This window comes from Triplophysa dalaica, chromosome 20, assembly GCF_015846415.1.
Source record: "Triplophysa dalaica isolate WHDGS20190420 chromosome 20, ASM1584641v1, whole genome shotgun sequence".
NCBI lineage: Eukaryota > Metazoa > Chordata > Actinopteri > Cypriniformes > Nemacheilidae > Triplophysa > Triplophysa dalaica.
Genome location: NC_079561.1, coordinates 111,857 through 126,172, shown reverse-complemented (window position 1 = coordinate 126,172; position 14,316 = coordinate 111,857). Strand labels below are relative to the sequence as shown.

At 39.1% G+C, this 14,316-nt stretch overlaps 1 protein-coding gene across 3 annotated transcripts in view; it reads right to left on the bottom strand.

The window, feature by feature from the left end:
* Positions 1 to 14,316, bottom strand: part of l1camb (L1 cell adhesion molecule, paralog b) — a 58,610-nt gene that overhangs the window by 9,360 nt on the left and 34,934 nt on the right. For all 3 annotated transcript variants that reach the window (XM_056732181.1, XM_056732180.1, XM_056732182.1), the window contains 14 exons: positions 13,349 to 13,533; positions 13,128 to 13,259; positions 7,938 to 8,081; positions 7,626 to 7,737; positions 6,463 to 6,623; positions 5,741 to 5,888; positions 5,426 to 5,556; positions 5,240 to 5,341; positions 4,950 to 5,150; positions 4,680 to 4,750; positions 4,379 to 4,604; positions 3,130 to 3,251; positions 2,803 to 3,052; positions 1,865 to 1,987 (listed from right to left, as the gene is read on the bottom strand). In XM_056732181.1, coding sequence (XP_056588159.1) covers positions 1,865 to 1,987; positions 2,803 to 3,052; positions 3,130 to 3,251; positions 4,379 to 4,604; positions 4,680 to 4,750; positions 4,950 to 5,150; positions 5,240 to 5,341; positions 5,426 to 5,556; positions 5,741 to 5,888; positions 6,463 to 6,623; positions 7,626 to 7,737; positions 7,938 to 8,081; positions 13,128 to 13,259; positions 13,349 to 13,533 — 2,108 coding nt within the window. The remainder of the gene's footprint in view (positions 1 to 1,864; positions 1,988 to 2,802; positions 3,053 to 3,129; positions 3,252 to 4,378; positions 4,605 to 4,679; positions 4,751 to 4,949; positions 5,151 to 5,239; positions 5,342 to 5,425; positions 5,557 to 5,740; positions 5,889 to 6,462; positions 6,624 to 7,625; positions 7,738 to 7,937; positions 8,082 to 13,127; positions 13,260 to 13,348; positions 13,534 to 14,316) is intronic.

The following is a 14,316-nucleotide window of genomic DNA, read 5'->3' as shown; positions in this document are numbered from 1 at the left end:
AAATAACCATATGTGACCTTGGACAACAAAACCAGTCTAAAAATAGCACAGGAACATTTTTAGTAAAAGACAAAAATACACTGTAGGGGTGAAAATTACAGATTTTTCTTTTTGCCAAAAAATCATTAGGATATTAAGTAAAGATCATGTTCCATGAAGATATTTTTTTAATTTCCTACCGTTAATGTATAAAAACACTTTTTTTTGTGAGTGGATGGCCTGCTACAGTGCCTCAGATTACTGTAATATATGACTGTAATGTATGTATGCTTACTTCATGCACCTCAAATCACCTTACACTGTTCCCCAGACAGCTGCTTGAATGTCTCTCTCTTTTTGCACATGTACAGTATTTGTAGTCATTTGCACAGATGTACAGTTTGTATTTTATATTTTATTTTTATTTGTTAGTTTATGTATAAGCAACCACTTTTATATACATATATATATAGCATATGTATAGTCTAAGCTGACAGTAGGCTAGTTGTGTATAGGTTTATATTGTTTTACTTCGTGTTGTATATCTGTATTTATGTAGCACTGTGGTCCTGTGAGGCACGACATCTCGTCCCGCTATATGTCCACACATGTAGTGGAATGACAATAAAGCTCAACTTGACTTGAACTTGACTTGACTTGATTAACAACTCCAAATAAAGATTTCTTAATATCAAGATTTTTTGCACCCTCAGATTACAGCTTTGTAAACAGTTGTTGTTCCGCCAGATAGTGTCCTATCCTTTCAAACCCTACATCAATAGAAAGCTTATTTCTTCAACTTTCAGATGATGTAAAAATCTCAATTTTGAAAAATTGACCCTTAAGACTGGTTTTGTTGTCCATATGACAAACATACATAAATAAATAAAAGAAAAAAGAAACAACAATTATTTTATAACATATCTTGTTAACGCGTATATAAATAATCGCTGTCATGGAATTAGTGACATGATTAGTGCCCTTGTCAGTAGGGTTATCTCTATTATTGAATATATTAGACAATTCATCTTCAACCAGATTGCATAATTGTAATCTGTCTCATTCAACCTGTCTACTTGGCAAGTGTGTCACAAGAGCAATTACTGTAGAAGCAGAGGCCTCAAGGCTAACATCAGTTTGTTCTGTCTCTCATGTCTCGTCCTCTGGGTCCCTGAGATAACCAGATGGTGTATCCAAAAGGGGGAGACGATGGCCAGACAAGTCCTCGCCACAAGCTTTCAGATGACATTTTAGACTTTAGTAATCTTCTATTTCAGCCATTCTTAAAATCACCATGAAAGCAAACAGGACAAAAAGTTTTTTACACCGTGTTACAGTGATTATATAAATGATTTATCCGTGCACACCATTATTATTTTTAAATTCATTTGCGCTTGTAATGAAAAAATGAAGCTCCTCTCCCCCTCTCAACAACAACTCTTCACCACATGACGTCAGCAACCATGAAGCGGTAGTACTTTACTCTGGGTCCAAAAGCCAGGCATTCATAGCCTTCACCTCCAGGCCCAACTTAAAACCCTAACCCTAACCAATCAAAAAAGGAAGGGCAATCGCAATCGCAACTTCTGTTTCATGGTGACTTTAAGATGAATTATTCCAAAAAGTATATTAGAGTTTTTTGTTCATTTGTCACTTTGCTCCCTGGGAGCCTGCTGACATCAGGTTTAGGGCTTCATACTTAAATATTGCTCTCTACATTATAGTCTGACTAAAATCGTTTAGACTCAAAACTACTTTTTTGAGTAACATAAATAGTGCTATCCGTGAAATCATTGCAAATTCTCTTTTGTGGAACTGACGGTCTGTTAATCCTTCTCAAAAGTGTTTTGGTTCAGCAGTGATTGGAATGGGTAATGTGACTCACTCTCACAGTACTGGAGCAGGTAACCTGTCAGCACTCCATTGGGTTTGTGAGGAGCTTCCCAGTGTAGGGTGATCTCTGTCTCAGATGGACTGTCAAAGGTCAGATGGGAAGGTGGTCCCGGAGCTACAAACCAAAACAACACAGATACACATATTTACGTACTTAAAAACGCACTCGTGACTACAGCTGTTACAGTACTGGCCAATGATGGCCGATGTGATCTCAACCCGATCTGATCTCATGAGAAAACTTAAAACAAAACTTTGTAGTTTTTCAACCTTAAAATATTGTCTCTACAATGATTTCAGAGGTAAAACCTCTCTTGACCGGACAAGTTCTACTGCCGCTGCTACCTGAGCTGCCTCATAGCAGCTACAAGCACACTTCATAAATTGTGTGTTGGGGTCAGTACACATAGCCCCCCCCATCCCCTGCCTGCTGAAGAATGCCCCATGGTTTCCAATCAACTTTTCTGCATTCGTCAGTTCCATCAGCTTAGTAAAATAATTCATGTTTATTGCGCTGCCCATGGGGGAAGTTTATTCAGCCACATTATTTACGAGACTGGTAACAAACAATTGTAACGAACATATGGTAGAACCGTGAGCAAAAGTTATAAAGTGTTGCTTGTAGTATGTTAATTTGTGCTATTGCAGGTCCTCCACTAACCACACCCGTAAACAGATCAAACGAAAACCTACAAATGACACCTAACCAAATGGCCACCAATTCCGTAAAATGTAAATCAGTTTGGAATCCTTAGGGACTGTGTTGGCGCACTGTAACAATAAGATGTTGAATGGATGGGGAAAGTAGGTTTGCTGTGCTATTTTTGGTTGTGGCCAATCAGACCCAGTTACAAATGCTGTTAGGTCACATCGTTTATAAAATGCCTGTTAATGTACGGCAACTAGTAATGAGAATGTGTTTTTCCTGACCTCCCTCTGGCGTCCTGAAGTGATGCGGCTCTGAGTGCGGCCCCTCGCCTTTGCTGTTGAACGCCGCCACTGTCAGAATATAGTCAGTGTAGAAGTGCAGACCGCTTACAACCTCCTCCTCTTTATTTCCATAAACCTTCACCACTCTCCTGTTGTCGTCTCTGTCATGCTCTCTGCTCTTTGACACAAGCGAACGCTTTTCAAGCCATCTGTGGACGTGACTTCTGGGATGTTTTCTTCTCAGATGGATCTCAAGAGATAAAATTGAGCTGTGAATATTTACAGCTGAATGATTGCCATGCGATTGAGGTTTATGGGATTTTGTACCTTGTAGCCCAGCAAGTGTCCCCGCACTGATTCCCTGCTGACCGGCCTCCATCTCACTATGATGTCGCCACTTTTGTTTGATACCAGTTCTACCATCACCTCAGACGGAGCTTCCAGAGGTGCTGAAAGAGATGGAGAACATCAATACAGGCCCACAATGAATGTTCAAATAAAGTGGATTGCTGGGATGGCACATGTAAATTTGATTTGTTTTTATTCATGGCAGTGGATGCACACGTACAAACTTTAGTTTAAGCTGTCATTCCTACAAACTTTAGTTTGTCTTGTCTGTGGAAGAATGGCAAAATACATCATTTTGGTTATTTCATTTTATTTACCTTTTTGTTGTAATGACTTTTTTTTTTTAACTTTTAAAATGTTTTAATGACTGTTGTAATGACTTTAAAATTCTCTTATTTGTCTATAAATCCCTACACAACATAGCCCCTGTCTACCTCTCTGAACTTCTTCAGCTATACATCCCATCCAGAAGCCTACGATCCTGTGACCAGGCATTGTTGGTAGTCTCGCGAGTTGCATTTGCAGTGGCAGGGCCTAAACTCTGGAATGCCCTTCCTCTGGAGATTAGAACAGCCCCTTCTCTGTCTGTTTTTAAGTCTCGGCTAAGTCTAACCTAAAAATACGAATAGGAACTCCCGGCACTGGAATTATGCGCCACTCGCTCATAATACATGAGAAGTAAGATATGGAAGAGCGACAGTAAATGTGAGTGTAATAGAAAGTGAAGAGATAAGACCTGCTTAAATCTTACAGCACCCATACATTCATAATATTATATCTAGAAATCTGACATCTAGAAAGAAATACATCATCTATTTCAATTCAACACTTCAGACATAAAGTCTATTTGTAAAACACATGCACACATCTGATGTAGTCTAGAAACCCTGTTTTAGAATCAAGGGTTTCTGCATATGGACTTGATCTTTTGCAACTTTATACTCATGCTCAAAGCTACTTTATGCATTGCTGTGTCATATTCACTGATAAGTAGTTATGAATGGCAGTTTTCTGCAAGTTTATTTTGCTGTAAATCTGTCGTATGATAAATGTATTTAAAAAATGGGCCCGTATCGGGATGCGTATAACATTGTGGCCTGGTATCAGGATGCGTATCGTATTGTTAAGTTGTTGGCGATACACAGCCCTACTCCATACTGTTCTTTTCTGGTGTTTAGAGCAGGACAAAGGAAGAAGGACAATCTGACGGAGATAGGACAGAACTCACTGTCTTCTCCAGAATGGCCGAGCTTTGCCACCGGTTCGGGTCCTTCACCGATGTTGTTGACTGCCTCAACTTTGATCTCAAAGGGAACGAAGGTGCCTGTGTCCTTCACTATGAAGGGAGGGCCGGAGACCATGCTCTCCTTCCATTGGGGACCCATTCCCGAAGCTTTTCGCCAAGAAACCTTGTATTTGAATCCGGGCCCATTGAACTGCCGCCGCTCCAGTTCCTTTCAAAGACAAAACATGTGTCAACAGTCACATCTTCATTTACTTGGAATCATTTATTTTGTGCCGCAGGTCACCTTCCACGTGATAATCATGCTGTTTGGATCTGTGGAGACACTCGTCACGTTCTCGGGATTCACGTCGGGCTCTGTACAGAGGATAATGAACAGTTCATCATCATATCTTAATGGCGTGAATAAGAAAAGATGATTTATGACCGGAGGTGTCTTGGAAATACACAATAAAACCGTGCGGCAGTCTACATGCAGAAGCATTATTGGAGACTTCTGTTTATGAAAGTCATTTGTGTTTCTCTCTATCATTATAGAACAGGAAGATGAGCTCACTGGCAGAGGGAGTGCTGTAGGGTTCTGAGGGTTGACTGGCGTTGCTGGTTCCTATGGCATTAACAGCTCGCACCCGGAAGCTATACTTGCAGTACGGCTGCAGATGAATCTCCAGTTGTCTGATGTCTTGAGAAACTCTCTCGTACTCCTTCCACGTGCCTTCGGCTGCATTCTCGTCCTCCATCATCTCTATGACAAACTCTGAGGGACGGTAGAGAACACTGGCGGTGTTCACACACACACGCACAAATACTGTAGCAGCAAATGGCACGGAGAGCTCTTCTGCTTACCTGAAACAGGACTGTTGTTTTCATTTCCTGCCGTCCAAGAGAGAGTGACGCTCCGCTGCTTCTTCTCCGACATCACCACTGAGGCAGGAGCGTCTGGTTTATCTGAGGAAAACCAAAGGCATTGATATGGTTGCGAAGAGATTGAGCAGCACTTGTTAGCAGCAGCATGAGTGTGGACGGCTTTACCCTGCACTGTGATGAAGCCGATGGCTTCGACAGAATCCCATTCAGTGATGATCTCACAGCTGTAGACACCTGAATCCTTCATCTGAACCCCAATCACCTTCAGAGAGCCCTCTACATCATCTTGACTGTACCTACAGTCACAACACATCAAAAACACGCATCTGTCCACAATTCAATCAGTTACTTGAGGTCAATTACTTTTTCATCATTTAAATCTAAAGATGATTGAGTATAAAATTGATTTGCTTAAGATGGTCGGAGTCATTGGCCTGTTAATCTTCTGTTAGTAGTCTGAACTGTATTAGATGTTCTTACCTGGATGCCGAGATCTTTTGTCCGTCCTTCTTCCACTGAATTGTAGGAGGTTTTAACCGCGTGTCCCATCTGTATTTGCACTGTATAAGAGCGTCCTTTCCACGAATAACCTGCAGGTCCTGGGTAGGAGCCACAATTATTGTCCTGTCTGGAAAAACAGAAACCACTTTCACTTCCAACCTGTGAAAATCTCAAGTGTGTTGGAGTTGTATTGATGGATTAAAATTTGTGACGGAGATCCCACACACACTCACTGGGGGACTGCTGATGTCAAGTTTTGTGCTTAACGCTTCATTAATGAATATTGATCGTATTTGTGTATGTGTATGTGTATGAATTTGTTTTGTTTTTCTTACCTTCTCCATACATTACTTTTTCATATGATGAATTATATCGTTATCACATAAATTTATATTTCTTTCTTTAAAGTGGCTCTTTTGGTCGTTCCTACACAGCGTCACATAATAAGCCACACAATTAGAGAGAGAAAGATTTTCTTCCTGTCACATCACAATATCAATATAATGTGCTCAGGTCTGATCATCACTAGTCTGATGAGTACGATCCTTCATCTGTTTCCTCAGTTAACATTATGGTCAGCTAGGTCTTGTTTAAGTTTTATAATCCCCTGGTTTTGTTCAGTTCTTTGGAGTGTATGTGAAAGGTGTTGTATGGGTTATTACGTTCAGTATCTCTTCGAGTGGTGATGCCGTGTCACTTACTAAATACTCGCAGCTCAGCACTGATGGTCAGTTTACTGTCTCTCACTGAGCACTTGTAAAGACCAGACTCTTCTTCACTCACATCACTGATCTTCAGATTTCCATTGGTCATCTCGGACATTTTAGGATGAGACTGAGCAGGACTAGAGTCTGGAATCATCCTGCAAACACAAACACACAAATGCATTACTGTTGCTCTGCTTGATCTATTTAACCTCCATGGAAAAGTTCAGCCAAACGTGACAGTTCCCTCATCGTTCATACGGCCTTGTGCCATCCCATATGTCTTTGACTTAAACACAAAGATAATCTCCTTTGTGTCCCATCACAACAAAATATCTGACAAATAGTGTGACGAGACAAGAGTCCGGTTTCAATGTTTCAGTTTAGGGCTTGAATGTGTTGGGCTTCATAAGGTTTTAAATCTGAAAAGTTTTTATTTATAATTCTGTCATTTGGATTGTTAACTCTTTCTCCACACGTGCAAACATTTTTATCTTTTTCACTAAACTTTTATGGCGCTCAGAAAATTTTCTTTCATCAATATATGAAAATACAAAATATCACAAGAAAGAACACAGTCACTGCTTCATTTGTTCTGTTTTATCAAAACTGTGGGAATAGACTGTGAAAACGTGAGCACATCTTATGTATTTGTGGTATCGATTTCAAAAATAAATTTTACTGTTTACAAAACTTGGGGCACGGATTGGAAACTCGTGGGTCAGGTTATTAATCCATGGACACGATTTGTTAAACTGAGGGAATAAATTACAAAACTGTGTCCTCAAATCTGCGTGTCCTCATGAGCTCTGTCCTATGGTGAAACCTCACTAAGTCCTAAAGATGACGTCACGTGTCTGAAACTTATGAATGACCATCACAGCTGAGAGTGCTGCCACCTATTGGAGCATTTCACTCGTTGTCAATACATCACCTCTCGCCTGGCATGCACGTACCTCACCACATCTCAAGAGGAAAGGTAAAAAGAATATTTACATTCAGAGGTATGCCTTTATCAAAACAACTTCAAATGGAAGCAATTGTTCTATGCTTGGGTTGCTAGTATCACCCATGCATTCATCAATTTAATAATAAGTTTCAAACAACGAAGACTCTGTTTGTGAATAATTGCTTCTAAAGAAATATATGTTTGTGCTCACCAGTCCACATTGGGCCTCGGGGAACCAAACGTTCTGCACTCAAGTTCAGCTGTGGATCCCACCATGACAGTGTACAGTTTAACATCCTCAGTCAGGATCTGAGGAGGAAGCACTGACGGACGACACGTGAAGCGGCACATTATTACATTAAATATACTATTAACGTTTCATTCATCAAATATCAATCTGAAAATATGAGCTGCTCCTTACAAAAACGGCAAAACCTTTCAATCATTTTTATTTGACAACAAAATTTCTTCATCTATGAAATGTGTGATATTCTCCTTAACTGAGAATAAAAGTAGAGCTCACCGACGACATGAACGTGTGTGTTGATGAGGATGTGGCCGTGTTTGTTGGTGGCTTCACACTGATACACGCCTGTATGATTGTACTGAGCGTTATCCACAATCAGAGTACCAGAAATCACACGCACCCTTTGATCCAAATCTGTCCCTACAGGGGGGAATAAACACAGTTTAGTGTGTGTACAATACATTCAGTTCTGTAAAACATACACACGCACACAAACACACACACACACACACACTGAAGAAAGTCAAACTGGGCATTACTTATTTATTTATTTATTTTGGGTGTGAACTTTTTCTTCATTGAAGTCTGAGTGAACCAGAAGTTGTGATCATCTTTACTTCAGTAGTGGGCTGTACTTAAGTGCTGAGTGAACGTCAGATGATGAGTCAGAAATTGAGCTGGCAATGGAGGGGAGGAGTTAACGGATGACCAAACTCAATGTCATCAGATAAAAAAGAATCAAGACTCCAGAGTGTGTTTTTTTATTTTTTATTAAAGATTAAGAAGACAAAATAATTTTGGATTGACTTGCACAGATAAATGTTTCCCCTCAAAACTAGATACGTGTGTTAACAGAGTAAACAGTGTTCTTGGGGTTGATGCTGGGACTTAGTGTACACACTTGTAAGTGATGTGATGGTGGTCTATTATAGCAGATTGTAGTGGAGTAGGTGGGGCGAGACCGTGGTTCGAGACCCGTGAGTAATTGTTAATGAGCGCCAGTTGTGCGGGCACCGGTCTCGTATCATGTAGGAGATCGGGAGCATATAAGAGAGGAGCGACCGGACCCGAACATGTTTTATGGTTGTATGTTACTTTTCTTGTTTTTGTTTTGTGATTTGTTTTGTTCACCGGCGGTCAGCCATGAGGGGCCTCCGGCTGTTATTATTTATATTAAAACTTTATTTAAATGTCTTCTGGCTCCCGTCTCCTTCCTTCCTTGCCTTGAGCTTTGTTACATTGGTGCCGAAACCCAGGAGGAAGGAGAGACATGCTTTCAGAGAGTCCTCACCGGAGCAGCGCGGACGAAGGGCATCCGCAAGTGGCTGCCCGAAGCGGTGGCTCTGGGGAAACAGAAGTGCACAGTGCAGCCACCGTCAAAGCTTCGGTGGAACGGCGACCTTTGCTGCTGCGCCCGTGGATTGAGGTGGGGTGGCTATCGGAGTTGCTGCCGTCCGCCAGAGGCCGGAGCCTGCGTCCATTAAAACGTCTAAATGTCTGCCGGTTCCCGCCTCCTTCCTTCCTATTAATGAACCTTGCTACACAGATCTTTGACAGAGTCTCTCTCAAGATTCAAAGCATGCAGTGGGAACTCAAATATAAACTCAGATGATATGACACATGACAGAGCAACTCTCAGCTGCCTTTTGTTTCCAAAATGTTAGAAACAGAAGCTTTAAATCAGTTTGACTTATTGTATAAGGAGTATTGTATAATTGAACAGACCCACAAATTGTCATAAATTATTGTCGGCTTAAGACAGAGGAGATGAGGTCATGCTCCTCTTGCTTTATTTGAGTTCTGCCTTTAACATGGACATCCTTATTTCCGATCTAACATTTGATAAGTGCGTTCCTGAAATGGTTTCAGCCATATCGAATATCGAAGTCATTTTTCAGTTATGTCTCACAACCCAGCCTCTGGGAAAATATTGTTTCTCTTACAGTATTTTTTGCTTATAATTGCTTCCGTTGGGTACTATTTTTTTTAGAAAGCATGGATTGCATTCTTTGCCCCCAAGATGCAACACAATCTCACCATCCATATTGGCAATACCACAATCAATCCTTCCAGAACAGCCAGGAACCTCAGAGTTATATTTGATGAACAGCTGTCCTTCAATGATCACATTGCAAAGACAACGTGGTCATGCCGATATGCCTTATTCAACATTAGAAAGGTTAGACCCTATCTCACTGAGCATGCCGCACACCTCCTTTTCTAGGCCCTGGTCATCTCAAGGCTGGACAACTTTAATTCTCTCCTTACTGGTCTTCCTGCAAAGGCTATCAAACCACTCCAGCTGGTTCAGAATGCAGCAGCACGCCTTGTCTTCCGTGTGACAGCCCTTTTCATCTCTCTCCACTGGCTACCTGTTGAAGCGTGTATTAGATTCAAGTCACTAATTCATTGCCTTCAGGACTATCACTGGACCTACAAAGGCATACTTCTCAGTAAGTCACTTTGGATCAAAGCATCAAAGCATCTGCCTGTTTCACAGACAAGGATTAGTTAAACCTGGACTAACCCTTAGTCTAATTAGGATATTTAAACTACTTTTGTAAAAATGCCCTGGTAAAAAACATTATTGGTGTGCCTTTTGAGACATAACAATGGCACTGACATACTTCAAGTTATTTTAAGTTAAGACTGCTCAAACATCAATTTTAGCCTGGTATTAGCCTAAAGCCTTGTCTGTGAAACCGGGTATTTATGTGTTAAATAGCCTAACACAGACAATGTGTTAATATTACATCAATTTTATATATTTTTCTTTTTGGCAATAACAGGGCATTAGAAAATGCTTTAACAGATAAAGGGAAACAATAACAGATTTTCTTGATATAAAGCCTATTCATTAAATAATGTAGAAATCATTGGAAGTTTAATAGTACTTTGCTTAAAAGTGAGGCTTTCTGTAAATCGATCATATTAATGATTAAAGAAATAAAAAATAGGAAAGAATTGTCTCCAACTGGGAATGGGTCAATTATAATATTAAAAGATGGGAGGGAAAATAGTGCATATCACAGAAATCAAGACTGTATCAATAATAACAAGATTACATTTGTTTGGCATTAAAACCTCATTTGATGTAAAAGAGCAGGAAGAATTTCAACTTCTTCAATCTGAACTGGACGACTTTTACACAGAAAAGGCAAATGGGGCTTTTTTACGCTAAAAGCCAGGTGGATTGAAGTGGGTGGAATTTAATTCATATTTATTTAGTTAAGAGAAACATAGGCAGTCTTTAAACAAAAAAACTTAATATTAATAATCACATAAATGAAGATAAGCAGATGATTGATAATTACATTTATTCTTTCTTTCTTATACATTGTCCGAGAGAGATTGTGATCTTTTCTTATGCATCTTGAAAGATAAAGTTTCTATTATAGATATTGATTTTGGTGAAATTATGGATGCTGATATCAGTTTTGCAGAATTTGATTCAGCTAGTACGCAGATGTCAAACGGATAGTCCCGGGTTTTGATGGTATCACTGTGAAAGGAAGTGAAAATTTTGGCCTGAAATAAGAACTCTAATGTTTAAAGCATTAAAAGAGTGTATTGACAAAAATGAATTATCTCCATCTGTGAATCATGGTTTAATTATTTTAATTCCAAAGCCAGATAAGGATAAACTTCTATTAGATAATTGGAGACCGATAAGTCTTTTGTCCAATGATTACCAGGGGTGGGTAAAAATATCAATTCACATATGAATTGCAATTCAGTCCTCTAGCGATTCTTTTTGATTCACAGATAAAAAAAAGATTTTCTACTTAACATATCAACTGTTGATGTTGTCGGATTAAAAAAAGCAGAACTTTTTTGCAAGGACAGTTGAGGAAAGGCACATCTTCAGCTCAGCAACAGCGATGGCAGGTGTAAAAGAAATACACCCCATACCATTTTTAGCGAGGACAAGTTTTTGGAAAAACTTTGAATTTTATCAACTCTATGGTAAGAGCTTGACAAGACGAATGCAATTTGCAAGCTTTCTAAAGCGAAGGGGAAGTATTTTGAGAACACTAAACGTAAAGACTCACATCGAACGCCATCATTCCAGCAAAATGGAACATATCCAAACATATATCACATTGAGTTTTGAGGAGGAATCGTTATTAAAAATAAAAAAAATGTGAATGGATTTTAATTGAATCGTGTTCCCAAAGGTAACAAAAGATTCCCAACCCTAATGATTACAAATTGCTTTCTCATATGTTTGCAAATAGACTAAAAAAAGTCTAGTGAAACTCAATCAGCCTTTATTAAAGGAATACATATTCACAATCCTACCAGACTACATCTTGATATGCTCGATTATAATTATTTAATTCAAGTTAATTATATTTTTAGACTTTTTCAAGGCGTTTGATTACTCAAACATCATTTTTTGCTGAAGTCATCAAAACTGTTTGGTTTGGATCGGTGTTTCGTAAGTTAATTTCCATGTTTTATAATGATTTTTCTAGTAGTATTTCCCTAAACTTAGATCCGTCCACCAGGGAGGCCTATATCACCATTACTTTTTATCTAGCAGTGGAATTAATGTCTATATTCATAAAAAGGTTTTGGTATTGATATTCTTGGTAAGACTTATACCATAAGTCAATTTGCAGATGATACTATTTTATTTAAAAATTAAAAAGAGGTGCTTCCTTTTATTTTTGACAACATTTCTACGTTTTTAAGGTATAAAGCCTGACGTTAAATCTTAAAAATGTGATATGATGGTTATCCTAATAAAAGAAAATGTTGATGAAAAGTTTTTGATGAATTGCCTACTCTCAGTTTTTTTTGTCGCTTGCTCCTGTTTCTTGTTTTGGCATTTGAAGGAGTACATATGATCTGGTTACGATCCACCAGCGAGAAATGAGAATACTTGTAATGATTCCCTCGGTCTTTAGATTTTGTTCAGGAGAGAATACAATTGGATATTAATAAAATTTGAGAAAATTCCTCCTTTTGTTTTGAAGAATATTCAAAGTTTTGTCAAATTTCTCAACATTTTATGTTATAAACTTGGTTTTATTATTGCGTAAATATCATATTCACACATACAAGGGGAGAAAATGTTAACCATCATTTAATTTGTTTCTATGTGATTTTAGAAAACTGTTTAAGAGCTATAATTATTGTAAGGAACCAAATAGAAAATAACTAAGTCTATGTGCCTCTCTCTCTAAATGTATATTATTTTAATGTATGATTGTTTGTTTGTTCTTCAGTTGTAAGTCTAAACTCCTGCTTCTCTAAAATGTAATAACATTTTTAATAAAATTTTACCTTATTGAAGTGTGCTTGCTGTGTGTCTGCATTTAAAAATACGCACTTGCACCACATAAGTCGTGAAAAGCGAACGGCCCCTTAAGTGTTCAGGCTCTATGAGATGACAGTACATGTCATTCATATCTCTGGCCCGTGTGGTGCGCGAGTGACACGTGTGAATAAATGAAGCACCTGTGTAAGGGTCACCGTTGATCCTCCATGTGATGTTTGGTGTGGGAATGCCCTCCGCCTGACAGTCCAGTTTTATGGTCTCTCCACGGGTGTACAGGTGATCTTCTGGTTTCTTGGTCCAGTAGGGAGCAGCTGAAAATGTGTCAAAAAATCAAATGACACAACCTTCTTTAAGGTTTGTAAAATTTGCTATGTGCTGATGGTGCGTGTGAATGTGGTACCCTCTACTGCTACAGTGTAGTAATGCGTGATGGAGCCGTGACTGTTTCTGGCAGTGCAGGCGTACTCGCCGTCATCCGCCTCGGACACGCTCTCAATCTGAAACCGACGGTTGAAGTTCAGTTTCTTGGCTGGTGGGAGAGAGAGAGGGCTATCCTTTCGGTCCCACTCCACAGATGGTGTCGGGCTTAAGCAAAAGAAGGAAAAAAAAGAACAACCAAACAAATCATCAGAAGCCAAAATCTCAGTCATTCATCCTCTCAGACAGAGTCATAGCAGATTCAGGGCCTCTGCCATAATGTATAAACGTGAGAAGAGCAATGCAGACAAATGCTGCCGGAGAATCCCAGGTATTTCTTTTCCTGATTTCTTTGTTTCTGTTAAGCTGCTGTTCAACGATATGAGAAGCACCATCGAGCAGAAATATAGTGAAATGACATGATGATATTAATGAGCTCATTGACTCAACATAATGTGACCTTTGCATGTGAACAAAGAAAGTAACGTCTTAACTGATGTAGCCCTATATAAAAAAAAAAAGATTATTTCCATAAGCCAATATTTTTATTTAGGTTATTTTCCATTAAAATGTACATTTCATGTTGTTAAAAATGTTTTTATTCTGTTTATATGGTTAATATATTAAGTTTGTTGGAAAATGCACTTATCCGTGAGAGTGTCCAATCAGGAGCGGGGTGAGAGGTGAGGAAGGTAGGAATTCGGGGAGCGCACTTCAATAAAAATAGCTAAGACACGCTAAGGGGGCGCTACATAAAATGGGGGCTCGTCCGGGATAATTAATTAATGCAAGTAATTAATTAGTGATTTGTGCTATTAGCGTTAGCAATTAGAGAGAAGTTTGTTAGTTTTCAGAGAAATTAAGCACTAATTACTGAGAATCAAAAAAAAAAAACTAATAGAAAATGGAAGCTAAGAGTAGTGCAAGGGAGTTAGTCCAAGAGCTCAAAGA